General features: G+C 48.7%; 1 protein-coding gene across 1 annotated transcript in view; it reads left to right on the top strand.

Annotated features, from left to right (window-relative positions):
* The window catches only part of LOC124466490 (AT-rich interactive domain-containing protein 1B-like), a 117,039-nt gene that overhangs the window by 64,625 nt on the left and 26,691 nt on the right, over nt 1–25,723 (top strand). The window contains 4 exon segments of the mRNA XM_047018386.1: nt 8,576–8,837; nt 19,675–19,746; nt 22,993–23,066; nt 23,068–23,173. Coding sequence (XP_046874342.1) covers nt 8,576–8,837; nt 19,675–19,746; nt 22,993–23,066; nt 23,068–23,173 — 514 coding nt within the window.

The raw sequence follows: 25,723 nt of genomic DNA, 5'->3' as shown, positions 1-25,723 counted from the left end.
AATCAAATCAGCCGCTGCACACTCTAATTTTTATGGCTGTCATTTTGACAGTGATCCATAACTGTTCAGCTGGCAGTGAATGTCAAGAAGCTAGCTGGCTAACTCTGAGGTAAAACTTAGCCAACAGTTTCTTAGAGCTTGCAAGCTCTCCTGAATATGGACACTGTGGATTTGTGGAACCGCCCCAGTCTCTTTGTCCCAACATTTCTAGTGGCGTCTAAACTTGCAAAAAGCTGTTTTTGTTTTCACTGATGCTTTTGCTTTGATTGTTTTCTTTATTTTGTCTACTTGCCTTTGCCTTGGTAAACGGTAATAGACAATGTCCTATCTTGGGAAGTTCAATCGAAACAAATCAAAACTATCATCCCCTGTGCCTTTTTTCACTCTACACTTCCATCTTTTCTTTCATTTCACTTGTCTTTTATTTCCCCTCCTCAAGTAGAAGTGAACAGCGCGTCACTGCGCCTTTCATCTTGCGAAAGCGACAGGAGCCTAAAAAACACAGAGGTAATGTTCTGTAGCGCTGAACTCCAGTGAACACTGGAAATACAAAGGCAATGGGGAAGAAAGGCAGAGGGAAAAACACAAAGAGGGACAGCCACATCTTCTCTCTCTCTCTCTCTCTCTCTCTCTCTCTCTCTCTCTCTCTCTCTCTCTCTCTCTCTCTCTCTCTCTCTCTCTCTCTCTCTCTTTCTCTCTCTCTCTCTCTCTCTCTCTCTCTCTCTCTCTCTCTCTCTCTCTCTCTCTTTCTCTTTTTCTCTTTCTCTTTCTCTCTCTCTGTCTCTCTCTCTCTCTCTCTCTCTCTCTCTCTCTCTCTCTCTTGCTATATTTTCTCTATTACTATCTGTCATTATCTCTCTGTCTCATTCTTACTATCTCTCTCTCTCTTGCACTGTCCTTCAACTGAACCATTAGTTATTTGCAATGTTAAAAGGTATTTGAGGAAGTTCATTGTACATTCAAGGTTCTGTTATGGAGAATTTGGTGTTTTGTCACATGATTTGTTAGATCATTCAGATGGAATTCATTCACATGTTTCATGGTTTTCTATGATTGGCTCTACGGTTGACCCCCCCTCCCTGTCGCCACCCTCTTTCCATTTACTAAATAGAAACAATGTATTAGACACGACTTCATTTTCAGAAGGCTGTAAGCAGAAAACGGGGAGTGTTGGAAGAATCAGGCTGACAAACAGAAGCTTTGGACGAGTTGACCGTCTCCCCTCCTGACACACCCTCCCAAACGCCCCCCCCCCCACCCCCTCCATGGCACTGTCGGTGCGCCAGGGCGGGTGATTACCAACGCTCTCCCCCAATTACAGCCTGATTATTCCGCCGCGCTCTAATTGACTGGAGAGATATGCAAATGGCTGTCATTTGGGCTGATAAAGGATGGCGCTCTGGATGGCCTGCATTATTTAGCCGGGGCCGTGTGCGGAGCGGAGGATGCGCCACGCGCTTTAATTGCTGAGGAGAGAGAGGTTAAGCTGAACGAGCAGCTGAATTAGAAATGAGGAATTTGGAGGAATTGTTTATTTATTTATTTCTCTCTCTTTCGCACGTCGCTTTCAGTCCTCTGAAAGTCGAGAGGGGAAGGGGGGGGGGGGCACGCCGGAATGCCATAAATAAAAACATTAGCAGAGCCAATAAGTGCAGAACAAATAGGTGCGCTGGGGGAAGGGAGGGGGGGGGGTGTTAGCAGGCGCAGGGGGGGGTGTGAGTGGTCTGTGCATTACAAACAGAATAAAGCACCCCTGCGCCTAATGAAAAATGTTTCACCAGCTCAGACAATAACCGGCCAGGCCTGTCTGCGCTCCCCCTCGCCTCCAAATGGAAGACATTTTAAATACCAACTGTTCCGCTGAATACAAATGGCCCAGCCACGATAATGGCTGTGTGTTGGGGGGGGGGGACATTTGCCTCAGCTTCAATATAGGATCTCAAAGAGGACTATCCTGCAACCCATTAAAGGTTAAACTCTGTTGGCTGGCCCTACTTTATAGTCGTCATTGTTCATAGGAAACAATGAGTGGTTAAGTGAAAAGGCCGGGGTGTTAAGCACTCCTCCTGCAAGGCCTGGCTCTGGCACACTATCATGGGGAATCGGAGTGAAACTCAACACTAATCCTCTCGTTTGGAGACAAGCGCCACCAGATTTGGGCGTCTTTAGAGGCTTAGGGGTAATAGGGCTTCAAACAGTCTTTTCGAAGGGAGTCTCTCTCCATATCTCCCCATTACTATGGGCTTCAAAGTGGAAAGTTATCGCTCGGCAGGCTGCCTGCCACCACCAGGACAAATATTGCTAATGTGCTGTGGCTTTAGCTCATGACTCACAGATGGGAACCAGCCAGCCAGGAACCATCATTCATACAGTACACTCTCTGAAGCGTCATCCAAAAACGACTGTATGTGCCATGTATCAGAACTCACCACACCACACTGTCATATTGGTATTGATAATTGATAGCTATGATGGCCACAGCTTTCCTACAGTGGTGTTCAAGCGTTAGTTGTGGCAGGTATGGTACTCTGCAGTGGCAGGTACCAAGTCGCTGTTGACCTGCTCTCTGTGGGGAGGATCCGTGAGGGTTTGTTGGTGCCTAAATCTGTGGTGAGCACTTGGAGTTGTTTTTCTGCTCGTGTTGCCATAGTATTATCAGGAGAGTGGTTCTGCTTTGTGCAGTCAGCGGAGCGGAATGGAGAAGAACAATTTCTTTCTGCCGCTGTCTCTTCCCCGTAACTTAGGAGACCTTGAACAGAGACCCTGAACCTTTTGTTCTCCCTCTCCTTTTATTCCAGACAACAAAGAGATTTGGGGAGGGGTAGAGAAGAACAGAAAATGTCTCGCTTGAACAATGCACTCCTATGATTTATGTACAGTTTCGCTGTTCAAACATTATCCGGTTGGTTTGGTGCTCTGGCAGATCTTCTGAATGTTAAGCCCAGCGCAGTGTCGCCTTGGCGCAGAAGGGATCCTGGTTCACAGATAGTCCCAGTGCTGTACAGCACAGTGAATTGCACATATTTCCACGGTGTGGAAGTTGTGTGTGCGGTATCTGATTCCCATACAGTCTAATTGCTGGCACTGCTGCACAGACACAGTCTGGATGACATGGTCTGTCCAGACTGTCAGGGCTAGAAGGAGGACTGAGAGTCCATCTACATGGGCCCCTGGGCCTCCTGAGTGGTTGCTATGGATCCCAGCCAGCTCCTGAAGATGTAGACTAATATGTGACCTCCTTAACTGGGCGAGCCAGAGCCAGAGAGCAGGCATTAGGACCCTGAGGAGACGGGGAGACTTGAGGAGGAGTGAGGAGATGTGGAGAAACTTTAGGAGGAGAGAGTGATTGTCTTACAGCAGAGTGACCTCTCATCTAAGTAGGAGAGGATGGGGAGGGGTCCACTTCTCGAATGAGCAAGAGTTGGCATGGCTAAGAAGGTTGCCGTCTAAGTGTGTCTCAGCGCCCGGTTGGTGCCAGTTATTGCCCAGGTGGCTTCTGAAGCCTGTTGCGTGCCAAGCTAGTCCCTCCAGTCTAAACCGAGTGCCCTTTGCTGTACTTGAAGAACCCTACTCAACGAGCTGAACCCACTCTGCTGCAGACTTCAGTCAGTGGCCCTTCAGAACTGGCACTTCTATAAAGGGAACTATCATCTCACATCGACACACACATTGTCACACATTCACTATACGCTGATGTATGTACTTGTACTTCTGTACTTTACAGCTTCAAGCGAGGACATTTTTTGTCAAGTGAACCGCCCTCATCAGCAGATCATTATAAATGGCATTATCATCATCATCATCATCTTCACCATCATCATCATTTGAAGTCTGCTTCCTTCCCATTGCAATTTCTGTGTCTCTCTCACACACACACACACGTACGCACACACACACACAAGCCATGCATCTTTAGCTGTCTCCCTGTGTGTGTGTCAGTATAGGGTAGTTCATAATACCTCGTGGAGGGTAATATAGGGTATTACAGCTCTGCACCAAGGGACTCCCATTAACACTCCCTCTTGCGGCCAGGACCTGTTCTCTAACCCTTTCACCATAATGGGCACTGCATTTCATTTGTATTTGGCCTCCATCTCACTTCATAAGAACAGAGAGAAAAGTGCACCATTACTCCTCTTCGTTCCTGGCACTCCACGAGGAGAGTGTGAGAGGTGTGTCTGTGTGATAGTGGGACCAGATAAGAGAGTGTTGATCCAGTAAGAACACAACAGGCACTCCAGCTATTAGGCTTCACTTCTGCCTGAGGTCATTGGATTGAGCCGGAAGGGGGGAAAAACGAGGGTTGTTGTTCAAACCACTGGGTCAGTTTGGCTGTAATACTGTACACTTGGATGACAACTTTAGTCTTTAACATTATCGAAATGTACTCGGGCAAACTGGAACACGCTCGAGCAAGCACAATCACTTTGTTGTTAGACCTCGCAGACATGCCCTGTACACCCACAGACACACACACGCACCCATGCACACACACACACACTAACCCAGTAGCCTCTTGCCCTCACTGCTGCTCTGCCAGTCTGAGTGGGCTGAGTCAGCGGGCATGACCTCACCTGGTGCCAAGCAGGGGGGTGAAGTGGAGCAGGGGGGGGTGAAGTGGAGCGGGGGGGGGGGGGGGGGGGGGGGGGTGGAACAGACAGTCTGCTCCCTCAAACAGCGAGGTGACACACCAGGCAGAATGCCTCCAGGGAAGCGGGCCTCTAACAAGACAGGACAGACATCCACAGCTCTAACGCTGTCATCTGACTCCAGCCAGACAGAGAAGCCGACAGCACCCAGGCTCCAGACTAGCTCTAGCATCTGCTCCAGCCCACGCCGCGTAGCGTTAGCATGCTAGCACCCGCCACGCTGATGTACATCAACAGAAGCAGTCATTTGGATTCCCTTCCAGCATTAGAGTCGACCCAGGCACGTCAACCCTAGCTATACCATTCCGTCGATAAAAACATGTACTTTTTTCACTGTTCAAGAAGCGTATTTTTGGCCCAGCCACAGTCCCCAACCGACGATCCTTCCACACCCTAGCTACAGCCTCCAGTAATGGGAGACGTGTTAAAGTGTGAGAAGAATTTATAGATACGTATCAGAACACTGTGTGCTGTGGCGCTGTGCTGAGTCCCACGTGGGTTCAGGCTGGAGGAGAAGCACGTGCGGGGGCCATGGTCCCAGGCTGTAGAGCCAGTCATTCTGTCTCGGCTGCTCAGAGGGTGTGAACCTGTTGCAGCCTGTTACAGGCTGGGTTTAGCAGGTCAGGATAATGTACTGTACGCTGTTGGCACGGCTGCTGCACAAACGTTGCTCTTCTCCCTTTGGTTCCGCTGTTGCGTGTGCATGCGTGCGGGAAGGGGTGTGTGTGTGTTTGCGTGTGCGTGTTGGTGATGAAGTGGACGTTGGCTTCTCGTGGCCCACAGGAAGCTGTGGTCACAGACTCCTCCTTGTCTAGACAAGATGACCAGCACTGTGGGCTACTTTCTCTCCTCCCTCCTCTCTCATCCTTCTCCCTCCTTCCTCCTCCTGCCTCTCTCCTCCAACCTCCCCCTCCGCCCACTCTCCTCCCTCTTTTCTCCTCTGCCCTCCATCCCCCCCCCCCCTCCTCCTCCCGCCCTGCAGCAACTCTCATTAATTCACCCAGGAGGCCAGAGTGGACCTCTGTTAGGGTCAGTATGAATAAGGCAGAGCCCTGCTCATCTCTAAGTGACAGTTCCACTACAGCCACAGACGGCTCACCATTAGCCTGTGTGTGTGTGTGTGTCATCTGGCCCTCACTGCTGAAGCATGTCTCGGACTGACAGCTTCTAACAGCCCCACTGCATGTCAGGAAGAGAAAGAGTGACAGAGGGAGAGAGAGAGAGGGAGAGAGAGAGAGTGGGAGAGAGAGAGAGAGAGAGAGAGAGAGAGAGAGAGGGAGAGAGAGAGAGAGACAGAGAGGGAGAGAGAGAGAAGAGAGAGAGAGTGAGAGTGGGAGAGGGAGAGTGGGAGAGAGAAGGGGAGACAGAGAGGGAGAGAGAGAGTGGGAGTGGGAGAGAGGTAGAGGTGGACACTCCAGCAGCTCCACCACAGAGGTGAGGGGTCACAAACGACTGGCTCTCAAATGTTGTGTGAAATGTGCAGCTAGAAGCCCATTAGGTAGGGGGTTCTGGGCATCTCAAAGTAAGTGGTTATTATCACCTCAATATTTTTCTTATTATGACAATTACATGCTCCACAAGCGAATTAAGTGATACAAGATGCCAACTGGGAGTAGTTGACAGCTATTTGGAGACTCAATGCACAGAGCAATTTGCAGCAAAGAGGCAAACAAATTGGATTTGGGCCACTTTGGATTGAGCCCCAGTCAGATGGTGGGGTATTTGGACGGGCTGGCTGGCTGCTTGTCTCTCCTGTAAACACCTCTGTGTAGGAGACAATGAGACTAGCTGTGCTCTGTGTTGCAGGATAACGGATCTCTGTTGTTTACCTGTTCTAATGGTGCATACTGATCACACCGTTTTGGGGGGGATGGATGTATTTATGGTGGTGGGACAGTAAGGGCTGGTTTTCATCAGTGTTTGTTGCTCTCTCAGCTGGGTGTCCCAGCTGTTCCTGGACCTGAACAATGTTCTGTCTATTGTTGTTGAGGGGTAGATTCCAGATAACTGTGTTTGCTTTGTAGATTCTTCACTATTCACAGCTTCCATATTTGTTTCATTTGCACAACGGTGCACAATCAGCTGTAATGTCAAGATATTGTCATGGTTACCATGTTGTGCAGAGCCCGTGTCAAATGGCATACACCTATGGTGACTGGCTGAAAATAAAAGCGGTGCTGATTGGCCAGGACAAACAGTGACGTCCTCCAGCTCAGAATAACATGAGAGCTGATTGGTTGAGACAGCAAGTGGCACCAGAGGCTTGGAGCGAGAGAGGGAGAGGGAGAGGGAGAGGGAGAGGGAGAGGGAGAGGGGAGGGAGGGAGGGAGGGAGGGAGGGAGGGAGGGAGGGAGGGAGGGAGGGAGGGAGGGAGGGAGGGAGGGAGGGAGGGAGAGAGAGAGAGAGAGAGAGAGAGAGAGAGAGAGTCCTGTGTGCTCTAGTGCGCTTGGGTGCATGATGCCATGCGGCAGACAGTCAGGCTGGCAGAGCGGGTGGGCCACCAGTGAAGCGTGACAGAAAACAATAGCCTGTGTGCCACAACGGAGCTGGCATTAGCCGAGACAGGCCAGCCTCTCAGTGTGTTTGAGACAGTGACTATACGCCCTCCCTTTTCTGACGCTCAGTCGATTATTCATACGAGCAAAGGTATGCATGAGAAAGATTGGTGTTTTTGAAATGGGACCAGAGCTGTTGTTTCCCACCAAACACGATGATGTACTGCACAGACAAGGATTACTCATGTACCTTTAACACAGAGAGAGAGGGTCCTGAATACGAATGAGTTCCGTTTTATACATTTATATATACCCATATATATATATATTATTTCACACGATTGTATTATTAATAATTGTAGAGAGCTATGGTAGAGCATCTGTGTGTGTGTGCTAATGGCAGGCTATGTACCTTGCACATTCAGCCTCCCATCTACTGTTTCACACAGGCCCTAGTCCCTCTCTCATTCTATGAACATCCTAGTGGGTGTGTGGGTGTGAAGGGGGGGTGTGGGGGTGTGGGTGTGTAGGGGGGGTGTGGGGGTGTGTAGGGGGGGTGTGGGGGTGTGGGGGGGGGGGGTTGCAGATGTGAGGACCCCAGGGTGGGCAGGGCTGGTGGGTTAACAGGTCGACAGAGTTCCTGCAGGTGCCTCAGCTGGCTGCCCGCTAATGAGAGGGTTCAATTTGGTCAGTGTCCTCCCCCCTTCACCCCTCCCCCCTGTGGTGGAAAACCAAACTACAGCTGGCTCCCGACACCAGTGGTGTGTGTTCAAGAGTCAGCCGTCACAAAACACCTGGGCTCTCTACCTCCATCCCTCCCTCCACCCCCTTCTACATCCCTTTTTCCCCCCATTCTCTCACTTTTTTTCATTTTTTTTCTCTCTCAGTGAGAGCAGCCTTCAGGATTCTGTCAGAACAGTTCACCGGGGGGATTCCCTACTCTGCCTCCAGACAGGGGAATACCCCTGGCCCCTCAGCCACTCAATATCCACCTCCTCTCCCTCCCTTGCCCTCATCTCTCCCTTCTTCCTCCTCATCCCTGCCTCCTGTCCGTCCCCTCTCTGAATGGCTGTGAAATTATCTCACCCCTGCCCGGATACAGACTCCCTGACCACAGTCCCACAGATCTGTCCCAGAGGAATGATTTATGGTTGGGTAGAAGGCATTGTGGCACCATTTAGATGACACATAACTATGTCAGACTGTAGCAAGTGGACAAAACACCCACTCATCTCCTGTCTCTTCAACTCACTCTGACCAAAGGATTTGTCACGGCTACACACAATATGTTTTGTATTCGGAGCTTGCTCAATTGTACCTTCTTTCCCCCTCTTGTCTTGCAGTCTAACTCCCTCACTGACTCACTCGACCTCTCCCGTTTCTTTCTCTCTTTCTCTACCCCCCCCCCTCCCCTCCCGTCCTCTCCTGCAGGACCTCTCTGGCTCCATAGATGACCTCCCCACAGGGACGGAGGCTGGTCTCAGCTCAGCCGTCAGCGCCACCGGCTCCACCAGCAGCCAGGGGGAGCAGAGTAACCCTGGCCAGTCGCCCTTCTCTCCACACGCCTCGCCGCACCTCCCCGGCCCACGCAGTGGACCCTCGCCCTCCCCCGTGGGCTCACCGGCGGGCTCCAACCAATCACGCTCTGGCTCGGGACCCATCTCCCCCGCCAGTGGACCAGGCACCGCACCAGGTATGGGGTTAGGACGTTGACGAGGGTCGGACATTCATGCTTTTTCTATTTCGACAGGACCCTGTTTTTCTCCGGGCGTGTCTGTCTTTTCCATCTCATCTCTTTCGGTTTCTCTCTCTCTATCTTTTCTCTCACTCTCTCTTTCCTTCATATCTTTCTCTCTGTCTCTGTCTTATCTTTCTCTTTCTGTGTCTCCCTCTCTCCCTCCCCTCCTCTCCCTCTGCTAACAGATATTGATGAAGGGGATCATGATGCCGATAACAGGTTTACTAGTTTCCTCAGGGGGAGCAGACCTGTGTTATATTGTACAAACAGTAGTTTGGTATTAATTTAGCTCCTAGACAAAGTTATTGATGGTCTTTTATTGATCCAGATGCGCTTTATTGATGGTTGCTGGGGGCCCCAGTTCACCATTCTGAGCACTCAAATTGAAAAGCCAATAGAGACAATAGCAAATTTGTTAGAAAGCTGTCTGTCTGGCCCGTAGAGAGACAGCTAGCCCTGTCGCTGTTAGACAGGCCTCACATTTGCATGTGTGTGTTGGTGTGTGGTTCATTTTGTCTGTGTGTCGGCCTGTGTGTGTGTGTGTGTGTCGGCCTGTGTGTGTGTGTGTGTGTGTGTGTGTGTGTCGGCCTGTGTGTGTGTGTGTCAGCCTATGTGTGTGTGTCAGCCTGTGTGTGTGTGTGTGTGTGTGTGTGTGTGTCGGCCTGTGTGTGTGTGTGTCGGCCTGTGTGTGTGTGTGTGTGTGTGTGTGTCGGCCTGTGTGTGTGTGTGTGTGTCGGCCTGTGTGTGTGCCGAGTGAGAGGCTGCTACCAGACAGCGGGTGCCAGATTGGCCTGCCCTCCCGTCAGCCCCGCTGCCTCTTCCTGATTGAGGGGCTGACCGGCACGTCGGCGTCTCTCAGGCCTGTCAATCACCCTGACGAGGCGGGACAAATGCCTGAACCAGCTCCCAAGGCTGACGTCCTGTTGTTGTTGTCGTTCTTTATAATCCCTCTCTCCTGGGCGGACAGAGCGAGCGTGTACAGGAGTGATTGACGCTAATGAAAAAGGGGGACATAATGCCGTTGCCAGGAATCATGGGAGACAAATCCGTAGACGGAAGATGGGAGGCGAAAATGAACGGGAAGGACGTGATTAATAGAGAATCCCAAAATATTCCCCTGCCAGATAAATCCCCATGAAGGATAGTAGAGGCAGAACCATCTGGCACGTTGGGGACGCTGTGTTACAATGCACTGTAATTAGATAAACACACAACAGGCCCAGGAGAACAGCACAGAGAGCTAATTTGGTTATGATCTCCCAGATTGCTCCCGTTTCGTAATCAGAGATTAGAATCTATCGACGCCTTATCTCTTATGTGTGTGCTGTCTCTCTATTTCATGGCTATCATTCTGTCTACATTTCAGTGTCGCAACTGTGTGTTAGTAATAGGATGTGTGTTTGGGAACAACTTGTGTGCATGTGTGATCGGGTGTTTGGTGTATTATGTGTGTGAGAGTGTATCTGTGTGTGTGTGAGGATGTGTGTGAGAGTGTATCTGTGTGTGTGTGTGAGGATGTGTGTGAGAGTGTATCTGTGTGTGTGTGAGGATGTGTGAGAGAGTGTATCTGTGTGTGTGTGTGAGGATGTGTGGGAGAGTGTATCTGTGTGTGTGTGAGGATGTGTGTGAGAGTGTATCTGTGTGTGTGTGTGAGGATGTGTGTGGGTAGATATCTGTGCCAGGCGCCCAGGTTCCCAGGTGTATTTTTATTTTATTGATTTAACCTTTATGTAACTAGGCAAGTCATTAAGAACAAACTCTTATTTATGTAGCGGGGTCTCGTCGTGTTAAAATAGAAATACTTAATTTATCATAAAGTTCGGGGCACCACCCTAATATTGGTTAAGGACATTAGGGAATCCTATATTTAACATGTAATAATCAGTCTCATCTTTAGGAATGAATTCGTTCTAAGTGTAGAGCCAATCGTAGCATCAGTGAACACGCACGTCAAAATATCTTTACAATGAATTTATTCAAGTAAGGTAAACAGATCTTATGAACAAGTTGGATTATGGGTTTGATATGAGTTATTGGTTTCAATGAACAGAACGAAATGGACTAACTTAAAGAAAGACAGAAATGGTAAGTCAGTGACTACATCCTTACAAATCATAAACAGAGCTCACGCCAATGCCATGTCTGGGAGGAAAGAGCGTTAGCCATAGTTACGTTTGATCAGGGGTTGATCAATGAGGTTGAGGGCGGTTTGCGCCAAAGGTCCATTTGAAGAATCGGAAGTGAAAGCACGGCTGCGCTGCAAGGTCGTGTGGCTGAATCTGCGGGATCTCAGTCAAGTCGCAATGATAATTGCGTTTTGGGTTCTTCTGTTGAAACGTCCAGATAGTGTCGCGATCACTATAAAGTTGAATCTCAGGAGAAGCTTGGGGACGTCCTTTGGAACGCCAATCCCGATGGCGTTCATGCCATGGTTGGTTTCGCTGGAGTCCGAGATTAATGGTCATCTCAGATATTTATACAGTTCAGAGTTCGAGGGAGGACCTGTCTGGGTCAGACGTTGATTGGGGGAAGCTGGGTTGTCAACTCTCCCCTCCTTCCTTCACACCTACCAAAGGTGTGATCTGGTCTCTGGCTGGTTCAAAAGATCATTCAAATATTGTTCTGGACATCTTGGTACAGTTACAAAATATAGTTGAATGGTTGTTTTATTATGAGAGCTTTGTGTAGATACCAAGAATGACATGGTTATCTTTCAGGAAGAAGGATTAGTTACTAGAATCAAGATTTCAGTGAGCACAACATTAAAACAAAGTAACAAACATGACACAAATATCCCTCTCATAATTCTCCACCTTGTACTCTCGTGGTAAAGGTGAAGTCTGAAGAACTTTCCTCAAAAGTTCTGATTAAGGTATGTTCTTTGTTCAACTGCCGCCAAAACGGATGCAAATGGTTTCTGGAGACGTGTTGTCTCAAGCAGGCCCTTTGAAGCTTGCAAGCTAGCAGGAGGGCTGAGATTGGGGAGGTCCCCCCCCATTTCTATGGTTCCTTTGCATCGGCATTTGGTGGGTAATCAGCATACTGAGGGTGTCACAAAGGCTGATTAGGTTTGTCTGATGTGATTGAATCACTCTTCAGGTGTGGCAAGATGTTGGCTCCGTGTGGTCTTGCTGACCTCACTACATTTATAATCACAGCCTGGCAAGTGGCAACAGTCACTTGAGGGGAAAGGGGAAGAAGGCTGTGATATAAAACACATAAAACAAGGATTGTAAGAGCACACCCGCACTAAAGCACAAAGTGGAACATGTAACATCAGGGAGCAAAATCAAAAAGCAATGGGTTTAGCTGGTGTGAAAATATTTGCGAGTATTTGTGAGAATGCCATTGGTAAATCTTTGAAAGATTATATGTTTCCAGTTTGAGGGACTTTTGTAATGTGTTCCATTCAGTGGCATCAGCAGACTGAAATAACAGTATAGGGGCCCTGGTATATATGGGCCCAGGTATACAAGGGACGATTTATGTATGGGCCCAGGTGTATAACCAGGTATATAGTGGCCCAGGTGTATAGGGCCCCTGGTACATAGGGCCCCTGGTACATAGTGGCCCTGGTACATAGGGCCCCTGCTACATAGGGGCCCAGGTGTATAGGGGCCCAGGTGTATAGGGGCCCAGGTGTATAGGGGCCCAGGTGTATAGGGGCCCAGGTGTATAGGGGCCCAGGTGTATAGGGGCCCTGGTACATAGGGACCCTGGTACATAGGGGCCCAGGTGTATAGGGGCCCTGGTACATAGGGGCCCTGGTACATAGGGAGGCAGGTATAAAGGGGACCCGGCCCTGGTGACCCTGTAGCAGCAGTGTGGTGTGCTGTTCCAGGGCCCCTAGCCCGCCTCTCTCCTCTGTGCCCAGAGCCTTGCTGTGGTCTGTTGGCCTCGTCAGACAGAGGCTGTCACAGTCCCCACCCCAGCCTCGCTTAACGGAGCGACGCCGCATGTCACACAGCTGAGTGCTCGCGGGACACCTGTCACCCTTGACAACGGTCATAGGACAGCAATTCCACTGTGCCGCCGTCTCACCTGGTTGTCACACACACACACGCGTGGGTCCGCACACACACACACACACACACACAGAGCCGTACTCAGACACGGCCACAACAGTAATGATTATCCTGCTCACACTTGGTTTCTCTTCCTAAGGGGAGTGAGGCAGAGGCATGTATGTGGATGAGCACAGTCATATAGTATAGTCAGTCAAGCCCTACAGACAGACATCCATGTATCTCCAAGAACCTTCTCAGTAGCACATCTATGTATGTGTCTACACACACGGCACTCTTCATATCCGCTCTTCCTCCTTCTCCTTCCCCTTTGTAGCCGTCTTCTCCTACTGCCATTTCTCAGTCCCCGTCAAGCAAATCCAATACTTGGTAACATTATCTGGGCTTGCCTGGCATTTGGACACCAACCCCCCCCCCCAACCCCTCTCCACCCAGCAACCCGGAAGGCACACAGGGGCAAATTGATTTTCCTGTTGCGCTAGATTTGTGACAGTCGGGCAGAAAAATCACAAATCACATTGCTCAGCCCCGCCGATGTCTCTAAACCAATTCGCGACGCGGCAGAATTGTATTTTTTTTCATCCGTCTCCCCTTCCAGGACACGGGTGCCGTAGCTCTCTGATCCAGGCAGCCAGGGTGAGTTGGGAAGAGGATGCGCGCTGAGGGCTCCATCACGCTGTCTAAGCCAGCGAGCGAGAGAGATAATATATGCTCCCTGCTCATTCTCTGAACAACAGTTATGTCTCCCATGTTCCTTGTCCCGAAGCACAACTGTCTCAGTCTTTCTCTCTTCTTCTCTATTTCTCTGTCTTTCTTTTTCTCTCTCTCTCTAAACTGCATCCTGTGTTGTTGTGGAGGTCGGGGGTGGGGGTGTACGTGCCTATTGACAAGCAGTCGTAAAAGGACATGGCCTTTCTCCATGCTGTCACTTCCTGTTAGCCCTGGCCACCGCTGACTCGGCCCTCAGGAAGTGACTGATGTGTCTGTGTGTTCATGTCTGTATGTTTACTGTGTTGCACTTCTAATTGACTTCTCCACTGTTCTCTAATGCTGAGAATCATTTGAGCTGCTGGCGAAAATCCCAAATGTAAAAATCTCCCTCTCACCCCTTTGTCTCGGTCTCTTTCTGTCTCTCTCTCTCTTTCTCTCTCTCTCTCTCTCTCTCTCTCTCTCTCCTCCAAGGTCCATTTACCATTCCCCCCACCCCCCACCCCGCTCTTTATTTTCTTTTAAAGACATGATTTAAGCTTTCTGTCGAGCGCTCGGGAGAGTTTAAGCTGTTTATCTGTGCACCGCTTGAAGTGCTTCCAGGGCTCAAGGAGGACGGAAAGGTCACAGAGAGTGGTGGAGCGAGGGATGCAGGAGGAGGAGGGAGAGGAGGGAGAGGAGGGAGAGGAGGGAGAGGAGCGCAGGCCTAACGGGTCTGGCACAGACTCACCTCTGGGGTCTCTTCATCCCTCTCCATCCCTCTCCACTCCTCTCGTCCATCACATTTGTTTTATATCACAACAGTGACTTGCTACTTTTAATATAAGAGGATGTATTATGGTAATTAAGATCTAGGAGCTCATTCTGCATCACTGGCGATGGACAGCGTCCTTTTGGACCTGAGACGTCCGCCGGCAGTCTTACACTAAGTTTAGGGGTCAAATATCGTCCTTCGTACAAGCCGACGGGACCAGCAGATACAGAAGGCGGCCATTTTGTCTTGGGAGCTGAACTGTCTGTGACGCCGGTAGAGCTCAGATGCAGAACCCGCAAGCCTGCTGCTCCAACTGAGATACTTCCAGCAGGGACACTGGTGACTTTGGATGTGGGCGTGTACAGTATGCCTGTTCTGGTCTGTGTTTTTGTTTATCTGAGAGGGAACACTGTGTTGCTTTAGTTTCCTGCCCCCCCCCCCCCCCCCCCTCCCTGAGAGGCTGTGTGCGTGGGACAGTGCCTCCGGTTGTCCTTGTCCCCCTCACATTCTCACTGTCTTTTTCTCATTCTCTCCTTTTCTATTCCTCGCTCCCTCTATTTCTGTGGAGCTAACATCGAGCATAGCACTGTAGCCCACCTCCCTCTGAGGGAGAATACCAGTTATCCCATCGTTCTCTTGTCCTCTAAAACCTTTCAACACTTACAACCTCTTTCTTACTCTCTGAATCAAACTCTGTTTTTGACTTCTCTGTTTATTTTCTCTCCCTTTCTCTCTTTATCTCTCTCTCACTTTTTTCTTTTTCCACCCCGCTCCCTCCTTACTTCACCTCCTAATGGTTTCTACAGTACATAACTCAAAGGGTTCCCTGCAGCCCTATTTGTGGACAGGCTTGGTCCACAGAGTTTGTAGAGAGAAAATTTTAGCTTGCTGCGTTAGCTTGCTGCGTTCGCCGTTTAGAGAAATCCCATTCTGTGCCGTCGTCCAACTGGAACTCAAAGCACACTGCACAATTATTTTCTCCTTCAGCATGGCACACCGGTTACACAGACACTAACCCCCCTTTCTCTCTCCATTTCTCTCCCTCTCTTTCTCTGTTTTAGCTTAAGCTGCACTTTTACTTACAGTGGAGCATGGGGCTCAGCGCTAGCTGAGGTAATGAGGTTTATGGGAGAGCATTTACTCTCTGCAGCTAGTCTCCCTGTCCCCTACAGGGACTGTTAACTGGCATTAGCCTTGGGTTGGAAAATCATTGACTTGTACTCATTGAGATCTGAACCACCATTACTGCAACCTGCTGTTTACCGCCTTTCCCCCAAAGACACGCAGCGCTAATATTACCTTGCCGGAGTGCGTGTGTGTGTGAGTGTGTACATTTGTGTGTTGTTTTTATGTTTGTGTGGAACCCTTTCATCGTCCGTGATAGGCTGTTGGTGCTATGTTAGGGTCTGAGCTGATGTTACATTTGCATGGAATGCTTGCTCAGAGGCTTAATACTGCCAACCCTGAAAAGCAGCAGAATACTGTAGGGCCAAGAGTACTCTTGTATGTCTTTGAACTCTTTAACAGCATTTGCGTTTGAAACCCCCCCCAAAAAAAGCTTCAAAGATGAAAACCCGCTCTTCAAAGGTACTACCGTTGCCCTTGCAATCCTTACAGAGGGAAATTTCTCAAAGTTTATTGCGTTTTACAGCAAGCATTATCTCCAAATGCATGAACTTGGTTGCTTTTGGCCTCTCACTTGGTATCGTGAGAAAAAGTTGAAATGACTGCGCACGTTAAATGCCTTTAAATGGAAATTACAATTAATATTTCTGTCCTGAACCACTTCAAAGAGACTTGTTTCATCTAGTTCCTTCCTGCCATACTTTGGTACTAATTCAGCAGTTGTCCTCTGCTTCTGAGACTTAACCGAAGGTCACGATTCTGATGAATTCTTACTACGTCTGCAGCTATGTGCAGTTCTGTGTGTTGTGGAAGTAAAGAGAAGTCGGTCTCTGCCTACAGTGTGACTTCAGTCTCAGAAGTTAATATGCATTTTTTAGTTTGCTCTGCTCTGTGGTGAGTACTTGGCAGATGTTGTCTGGTTGTCTACTTGTCTGGTGTTCGCCCCGAACACCAGACAAGAAATTTGACTCGTGAAAAATGAATATACACAGGAATGGTCTGCTGCGTAGGCTCTCTGAGGAATGAAGGTCAGAGAGCTTATTTATATATAGTACGCTCAGATAAGAGATAAGAATCAACAACTGGTATACAGAGATGACTTATATAAAAGGCAGTCCTTGTATGTAATGTCATTTATACAGAAGTCTTCCTGACATATTTCTTTCTTTCTTTCTGGTCTCGGCAAATAGGGCACCTACCTACAAGACTGAAATACAAGAATCAGTTTTAATCAATAAAACGAGATGAAGATAACAATGGATATTATAATGTAACACAGGTAGTACAAGGCAGGACTTGATCTACCGATTAAGATGAATATCTGCCAAGTACACAGCAGTGTGTGTGCCCTCTGTGGAGGGGATGTTGGAGGTGTAAATTGCAGGTCCTGGATGTTAATACAGCGAGGGAGCGGAGGGAGAGGGGGAGCGGGAGGGAGACAGCCATTGTTGCTCTCTGTATGATTGGGCACAATCGCTAATTGTGTTGCGGGTCACTTCTGAGACTTTCCTCATGATCCCTGACACTGACTCACACACACCTGCTGCTGTTATCTCCAATGGCAACGTCTTTGAACCCTGTAGTGTAGGTGTTTGCCTAGTGGCCTAATGCAGCCCTCCATTGACGGTGAAGGCACTTGTTTGGGAGAGAGCAGGGCTGTAAAAGGACAGCAGGAGTAACAGACCTCTGGCTCCAGCTGATCTCCAACTCCTTCTCTCTGCATTACAAACACTGATTTGTAAACACGAATAAACTCCTCACCTTGACTGACTGAAATGGGGTCTGAAAACACAAATAAACACCTCACCTTGAATTGCTAACACTGTTAACACCGGGCCTTAAACGTGGCTGGGCTTCCACAGTTGGTTTTATTTGGAGGTAAATATTCAATGGGACTCATTAAAATGAAGAGGGTGGAGGTGGGGAACACACATAGGCCCAGCGAGGCTGGCAGTAATTGGTAGTGAAGAGATGACAGTGCGCTCGAACACCGCGTGGGGAGAATGGGAAGGAGGGATGAGGGGTGTGGAGAGAGAGGAATGCTCCAGACTGTTGTCCTTTTTCTTCTCGAGCCTGTCTTTCCCCGTTCCTGGGCCACCAGAGTCCACTCCGTCTTTGAGCTTCTGCTCTTTGGTCTCTCCCCTACCTGTTTAGAATGATCAGTGGTGGTGTTCCTTCTTCCCCCTCTCTCCCTCTCTGCCTGTCTCTCCTCTCCCTCGCTCGCTCTTGCTATCTCTCTCGCTCTCTCTTCAGTAATCCTCTCTGATCCTCATTTACATGGGTATATGGAGAGGGTATTGGAGCATGTGGAACCCTGTTCTCCATTCGGGCCCCCATCAGCACACACTCACACACAGGCCCCCACCCCCACCAGCCACCCCCACCCCTGCCCCCCCTGCTACCATCAAAACAGGATGTGACAGCATAACCTATGCCTGGTGCTCTTACATGCGTGTCTACCTCCCAACCCACACATACACACACAGTCACACAAACACTCGTGCACACACGCCGCCCCCCTTCTCTTCCCTCCGCCGTTCTGCTGGAAGAGACACCAGCGTGAGGGGAAGGATGACCTTGCACCTGGGTCAGGCACCACGGGTCGGCGCATCTGAAAACGCCGCTAACTCTCCGCCCCTCCAGAAGCATGTGCTGACTGTGGTTAGCCACATTAGCACTGGAGCCTCACCACCCTGCTCCAACCAGGCGGCCCTCCAAGGACTGTTTATGCCCCACCCTTTCATGTTCCTGGACGTGACTTCCTCTGACTCGTCTGGTTGGCCTCCCAGCTGCGCTGCTCCTCTGGTGCTCCCACCCCTCCCCTCCGCCTCCTGCACTGGGTGACACACGCTTTAATCAAATCCCATCTCTCAGAAGCACTGCCACTGCTTCCAGTTGTGTGTGTGTGTGTGTGTCAGTGTTTGTGTGTGCACTTAGGCGAGTGTGCTTGTGTTTGTGTGAGTGGGTGGCTGGGGTGGCGGGTGGATGGAAATGTTGTTTATGCAGTTTATGCAAAGCAATTATGTTGACTTAATTGGGTTTGTTTACGTGGAGTGTGCGCCACCTCCAGTCATGTACTTCCCCTCTGCTGTGCGGACAGCTCATCTGAGGCCTCTCAACACACACACGCACACACACACTCACGCACGACATAAACACACGCTGCGTGCTGCCGTATGGGATATTATGTGGTGTTTGTTGTTTTGTAAATATAGTTACGGTTTGGTCCCTTTTTAGGCTATTTTCAAAGTTCTCAATCCGCTAATTAAACATTCCCCCACTGAATATGCCCTACTTTTAAACTAGCTACAAATACAAAGCTACATATTATATTTTTGGGATGGAATAAATAGATCTATTTGACTACCCCTCAGTTTCACTAAATGAGCTTGTGTTATATGCCTGGTCAAATAAGTACACACTTCTGGATGTTACGGTTTTTCCAGCACTTCTAACAATATGTGTGAATATAGAGTATTACAGTACATTTTACATTGTATTCATTTAGCAGACGCCTTTATCCAAAGCGAAGTACAAATACTGCACGAGTACAGTGGAAGGTCAAACATCAGAAGTGTATACTGTAGTTCAGTTAGAGTCAAGGAACAGTTTTAACTGACTCGACACATTGCAGTGTAACCACATCTCAGCTACCAGGCGAACAAAAGAAGGATACTACAGAGCCACATCTCAGTTGCTTGAATGCAGCGCAGTATTAACATCTCAATTCCTCAACTACATTCCTGCAATAACGTCTTGTGTGCGGCAGTGCCCAGTGCAGTGAAATATCTGTGTGTGTTTGTGTGTGTGTGTGTGTGTGTGTTATTGTTCTTGGTCAGTTAGGAAGACAGAAATGAAAGACTTTTGTGGAAGTGAACACTCAACAAAAAGGCCCTTCAGCCACACTTGTATAACAATTCATGTCATTTTATGTCAATTTCCAAAGATGAATGTTTCCAGGGTAAATATTAATACATTTTTCCACGTGACCTCGCCATGGTTTTATATTCAATTTAGAAAAAGAAAAACATTTATTTTGTCATTTGAAATTATAAGGAATGCTTTTGTCACAAACTATCAATGTATAAGTTTGTCCATGGCACCTGCGGTATTGTACCAAACCCCACCCCTTGTACAGAGCATGTCTCACTGTATTGTGTCTCCCTTTGTTTCCTCTCAGGGTCCCAGATGGCCCCCCAGACCCCTGGCAGCGTGACCGAGGGCCCCCAGTCGCCCATGCCTCAGGAGAGAGGTATGGATGACCAATCTCTCTTAACACTCGATTCTCACTGTGTGTGTGTGTGTGTTTGTACTGTATGTTTGTGTGTGCACATTCATTTGTGTTTGTACCTCCGTGCATGTTGTGTTCATGTGTGGTTTGCAAGTGTATGTGTGTGTGTTCTCAAATTTCAGCTGAGCCCGAGGTTAAAACCCACCTGTGTGTTCTGGGCTCGGCTCTGGCAGAGAGTGAAGGGACCAGGGGACATCTGACTGAGCTCTAAGCCTCTTAGTCCAAGCCTACCCTTTCCGTGTGTGTGTGTGTGTGTATCTCTTTGTGTGAGGTGGGAGAGAATTAGCACTCCATCTAACTGATGTTGGCTTTGTTCCTCCTATGCACCTAGGGAACTGGCAGACAAAACCAGGATGTGACATCATAGCTGGTGGTACAGGGTGTGCCTGGGGGTCTTAACAGGGGTTGGCAGAGTGTTTTCCACACCCGCTCTTTTAAAGGAGTTACAGTGAGCCTCACTGTGTTGTCCAGACTAAATGTATGAAGTGATTGATGTGAAATGGCTCACCAGGTATAAACACCTCCCACAGGTTCTCAAGGATCCAGTTCCCCTTCAGGGCCTCTGTGGTCAACCAAGGTCATGGGAAACCACCTACGGTTCAACCAATGTGGTTGATCTTTAACGGTCACAGTCCGTTGGACACAGTTCCACCAACACCAACTGTTTTGTATGAAAAAAAAAAAGCTTCAATACTTTGCCCATACTTACACTTACACCTTAATAATACTTTTCTTTTGAATGATCCCTATGTAAAGAAAATGACATTGCATTACCCATGTAGCACTACAGAAGGCAAAGGACCAGGATGTAGGGTGGCAGAAACAAGATGACTGTAATGCCCCTTGACAGCTCACCAAGCACCAGTTAACATCTGGAGAGGGGTGGGGGGGGAGAGAGAGGGAGGGGAGAGAGAGGGGTGGGGGGGAGAGAGAGGGGGGGGGGGGGAGAGGGAGGGGAGAGAGAGGGGTGGGGGGAGAGAGGGAGGGGAGAGAGGGGTGGGGAGAGAGAGGGAGGGGCGAGAGAGAGGGGTGGAGAGAGAAAGGGGGGGGAGAGAGGGAGGGGAGAGAGAGAGTGGGAGGGGAGAGAGTGGGAGGTGGTACTTGCAACCTGAAATAAACATGGTTTCAGTACTCCATTTTTTTTTTTGTGGCTCTGGCTGACCCAGTGGTTAACAGGGGGACGCTACTTTAGAATATTATGATTAATTCCACATCATTCAAGTGCCAACTCTAAGAGCATCTCCCATTTCCATAAATCCCACTACCCCAGCTTGCTCCCCCCTCCATCCCCCCCCCCCCGCCCCCCGACACGGTTGCTTCTTGTTGTCCTACTAAGAGCCTACCTCGCTTCGCCAGTCAGGCGGCAGCGACAGAAGAGAGAGAGAGTTAGTGAGAGAAATCCTTGAATGCGTTATTTGCTTTTAGCACTGTCTGCACGATGTTCTTCTCTCTCCATCCATTTTCCAGGCAATTTAAAATGCGGTATTACACTGTGTTTTTTTTCTGAATCCCCTTAACCTAATGGAAGCAAAACATTACAATAATGTCCTCCCCTCCTTAAAACCCCTCGCTCGCAGCCTAAGCACTTTCAGGCCCCATCGCTCTCTCTCTCTCTCTGTCTCACACGCTTTCTCTGTTTGTCTTTCTCCAGTGTCTCCCCTCTCTCATTCTGTCTTTTTGTCTCTCTCTCTTTATCCCTGTTCCTCCCCTCATTGCTTCTGTCGTTCTCTTTCTTTTACTGACTCCTTACTCCCTCTAGTCTTAGTCTTTGCTAGACATTTCCTTCCATTTCTCCCTCCATCTCTGAGAACAGCAGCAGAATTGAAAAAGGTGAAAAGAGAGTCAAGTGTTAGCCCAGTCCTCCCAGTGCAAGTTGATGAGCCACACACACCATACACACCAGACATTTGTGCTGGACTCTTGCACATGGTCTCAATACATGGATAACTACCAGGGTCACGGGCTGCTGCAGAGTCATGCAAGGCTGATCCATTTAAAGCTAATCTGGAATATTAGACATCCCTCCCTTCTCTCTCTTTCTCCCCGTCTTTCCCCTGCTCTCTTTCTCTCTGTCTTGTCCCTGCTCTCTCTCTCTTTCTCTCTCGCCTTCTCACTTATTTCTCGATTTCCTGTGAGTGGCTGGAGAGCAGACGACCTCTCCCCATTCCAGCTAGATTGGAGACCTTTTCATTCCCTTGTGCTCGGCAGGTTTGGGGCTGTAATGGAATGGGCCGTGGTCGTCATAGTAAAGCCTGTGGAGGATCACTTCAAATGTCAATTTGAATGGTGGAGGGAAGCTGAGCATGGGGGCTTTTTTCATGTATTGAGAGCTCACGGTTTCGGTAACAGCTTAGAATTACACAGCAGTCATGCTGAAATTGCTGTCTTATTCCTCCAAGTGCAGTATTACAGTATGTGTTTTCTGGGTACTCACCCTCTCTCTCTCTCTCTCTCTCTCTCTCTCTCTCTCTCTCTCTCTCTCTCTCTCTCTCTCTCTCTCTCTCTCTCTTTCTCTGTCCTATCTCTCTCTCTCTCTCTCTCTCTCTCTCTCTCTCTCTCTCTCTCTCTCTCTCTCTCTCTCTCTCTCTTGCTCTCTCTCTCTCTCTCTCTCTCTCTCTCTCTCTCTCTCTCTCTCTCTCTCTCTCGCTTTCACTCTCTCTATCTCACACACACACACACATGCACACTCAGACATGCTAGCGGCACACATACTACACACATACACACGCAAATAGAAACGTGGACACATTTCTCAGTGAAATCTATTCAATTGGTTCATCACAATGCAAGTATTTCCATGAAACTGTACTGTGCAGTACTACAGAATGTGTTTTTGTGTGTGTGTGTCACTCTCATCCACCTTGTCTGTGTTTACAGTGTATGGGATATCAGGCCTTACCTAGACAGTTACTGATCTGTATCTATGAGAAATCGTAGCTTGTGTTTGCCTTAAGGATTAAAGGGTTCTTAAAACCACCTGTTGATACGTCCCCACTAAAAGTTATACCAATACTTTCTCAGAGCATCAGAGAGTTATGCCCTACTGTACATTTACACATTTACATTTAGTCATTTAGCAGACGCTCGTATCCGGAGCGACTTACAGTAAGTAAAGGGACATTCTCCCCGAGGCAAGTAGGGTGTACTTTAGCTTGTTTACTGATTCAACTTCTTTATAAAGCTGTGGGTGCATGTGTGTGTTTCCAGGGTTTGTGGCCAATATGCAGAGGAACCAGTCTACGCCCCAATTCCCTCCACCTCAATCGGGACCCTCCATGTCCCCCCCACCCCTCTCCAGGGGGGCAGATGTATCCCGGGATTGGCCCCTACCCCCAGGGCAGCTCCACTGGTCCTTACGGGCCCCAGGGAGCGCAGTACGGACCCCCAGGTAAGAGTTGGTCTGCCTTGCCTGTCTGTCTTCTTGCCTGTCTGCCTCTCTGTCTACATTTCTGTCTGTCTGTCTGTCTGTCTGTCTTATCTATGACCTGCACCTTTGTCATTGGAGTGTGTGACTTTTAGGATGAAATATTTTGTTATATTTCTCTATCATGTTTAGTCTCTCTGTCTCTCTGTCTCTCTGAGTTGTTCCTGTCCTGTCTATGTCTGGATTAAGGCCTGGGTTTGAGGGCTTGTCTGAATATTCATGAATCACTTGAACTCTCCATGCTCCTCTTGCCTCTTCTTCATTATTGGATTACAGAAAGATTGACATGGCGCAAAGATAAAGCGTGTGGCTGTCTGAGCCGAATAGTGATGCTCCAATCCTATTACCGGGGTCACTGTTTTAACATTGGCTTTAGAAAAGGCCTGGCAAGGCTAAACAAGACCATAACTTCATTCAAGTCAAACAGTAGGCTATGTCTGTGTTGCTCTGCTCTGACCAAGGCTGCACTAAAGCCCAAATATATCAAGCCACTTCGAGCCAGTACAGCACTAGTTTTGTCAGTGATCCTTTTATGGCCGTAGTATAATTCACACTATTCCTGTCATGTAAGGATGATGGTTTATGACTGTTGTAACAATCAGGGGCCTACTTTGAGCTTTGTCTTGGACTGCAAAGCTTTATGATTTGAGACCCTCCATAGACATAGTGATGTATTATATTGACTTTTTTTATATTTTGTCTCAGAAATGTCCCTTTTGTATTATTGTCTAGTACTAGTGTAATATATGATGGTAGTTTATCTAGATTCACCATAAATAGATGGCATGTCTTTTTCATTTTGTTGTTGTTAAGAAGCACACTTAGATTTAATATTGGATGAACTCTTTAATATCCACTTAGCCTGTAAACTGTCTATATACTCTTAAAACCATGTACGTTGCCAAATGAAGAAACCATTTTCACAACCTACCAGCCCATTTCAGGACCGACTGGGAAAAATGGTTGTTGCCCTCCTCAATTAAGATAGCTTTCAGTGCTGAGTGTTTGGTAGCACAGCTTATAAAATCAGCCCCCATACATTTCCATCTGTTCTTGTATTTCTTTTCCTCTGGCCATGCACCAAAGGAGATGTTATGGTATTGTTAATGTGTGTTTGAACGTGTCACAGTGATGAATGAACCGCCCGTGTGGGTTTTGGTAATATTGTTGAGGCCCTCCCATTTGTTAATGTTGATTAATAGCCCCTAATGCATTTGGTATTTGGTCTCTTTCTCTCTCCCTCTCCACCCACTCATAACAGTGAATGTGACTGCACTGGGATGACAGCCAGTGTAGACTCCGACTCGCTACCGGGATGAGAAACGGTGTGAAGGCAGATGAGCGTGAAAACTCTCACCGATGACAGGAGAGAGGTTCTTAGCTGTGTCAGGGAGAAAACACCCAAAAATCCCCAACCCTCTGCCCTCAAATCCACACTCGCACACGCACTCACACACGCACTCACACACACACTCACACACACACTCACACACGCATGCACTCCATGGCGCGCACACTCTGCAGCATACACACTGAAGGCTACACATATATTTCTGTCCAACTGACAGACAGACACTCACTCCTACAAACACTGCAACCATGCACTACAGACCCACACACAAGCTCTAATTATACACTGCACACACACACTTGCACTATGCATTGCATTACACTACACACTCCCCCCCCCCCCCCCCCCCCCCCCCTCGCTGAGGAACATGTGTGTTGGAGCGAGTCCACGGCCCCCCTGGGTGCAGGGCATGTCTCTCGCGGCAGGCCCTGGTTCTGAGAGGCGCGGGGTCAGGACGGGCCGGGCCAGGGTGAACAGACCAGACAGCTGCTTCTCATTGTTCTTAATGATGGTTCCATCTGCTTCCCCTCTCCCCTTGTGCCAGCAAATTACCAACCCATTAAACCAACACGGAAGCGCACTCCAAGTTCCTCATCCCTGCTGTACGTGATGTTGTTCTTGGCCTGTCTGGGTTGTGCTCCAAGATCCGAGCCCAAGGCACTGAATGCCAACACACTAGTGAGGTGCATGCTGTGCTCTCTCTCTCTCTCTCTCTCTCTCTCTCTCTCTCTCTCTCTCTCTGCCTCACCCCTCTCTCACACATTGACACCTCGCGCTTGTACTTCAGTGCAGAGCATGAAATCCTGTCTCTCGTTTCCCTGTGCAACTTCAAGGACTACGCTGTTGTTCTTTTATCTGGGGAGAGCCGATATTGCTGTGTGCCGCACTGTCCACCCAGCTGTGCTGAGGCATGTCCCCCAGACTCTAGTTAGGAACACATGCTGCTGAGGCTTGGGGTGCAACCATTGCAATTTTCGACAACAAAACGTTTTGACCGCACTTTGAACTCTCTTTCTAGTCAGGTACTCGTAACTCCATCGACACAACAGTTCCATGTTGATAGTAGCCTTAACTAAAGAGCTTCAATGGTGGCTTTATCACGGTCATACAGTACGAATATTCGGCATTCTTATAATTGAGACTAGATTATGGATTGTAGTGAT

This window comes from Hypomesus transpacificus, chromosome 3 (genome assembly GCF_021917145.1).
Source record: "Hypomesus transpacificus isolate Combined female chromosome 3, fHypTra1, whole genome shotgun sequence".
NCBI lineage: Eukaryota > Metazoa > Chordata > Actinopteri > Osmeriformes > Osmeridae > Hypomesus > Hypomesus transpacificus.
Note: the sequence above shows the minus strand (reverse complement) of the source record. Positions and strands in the feature narration are given on the sequence as shown.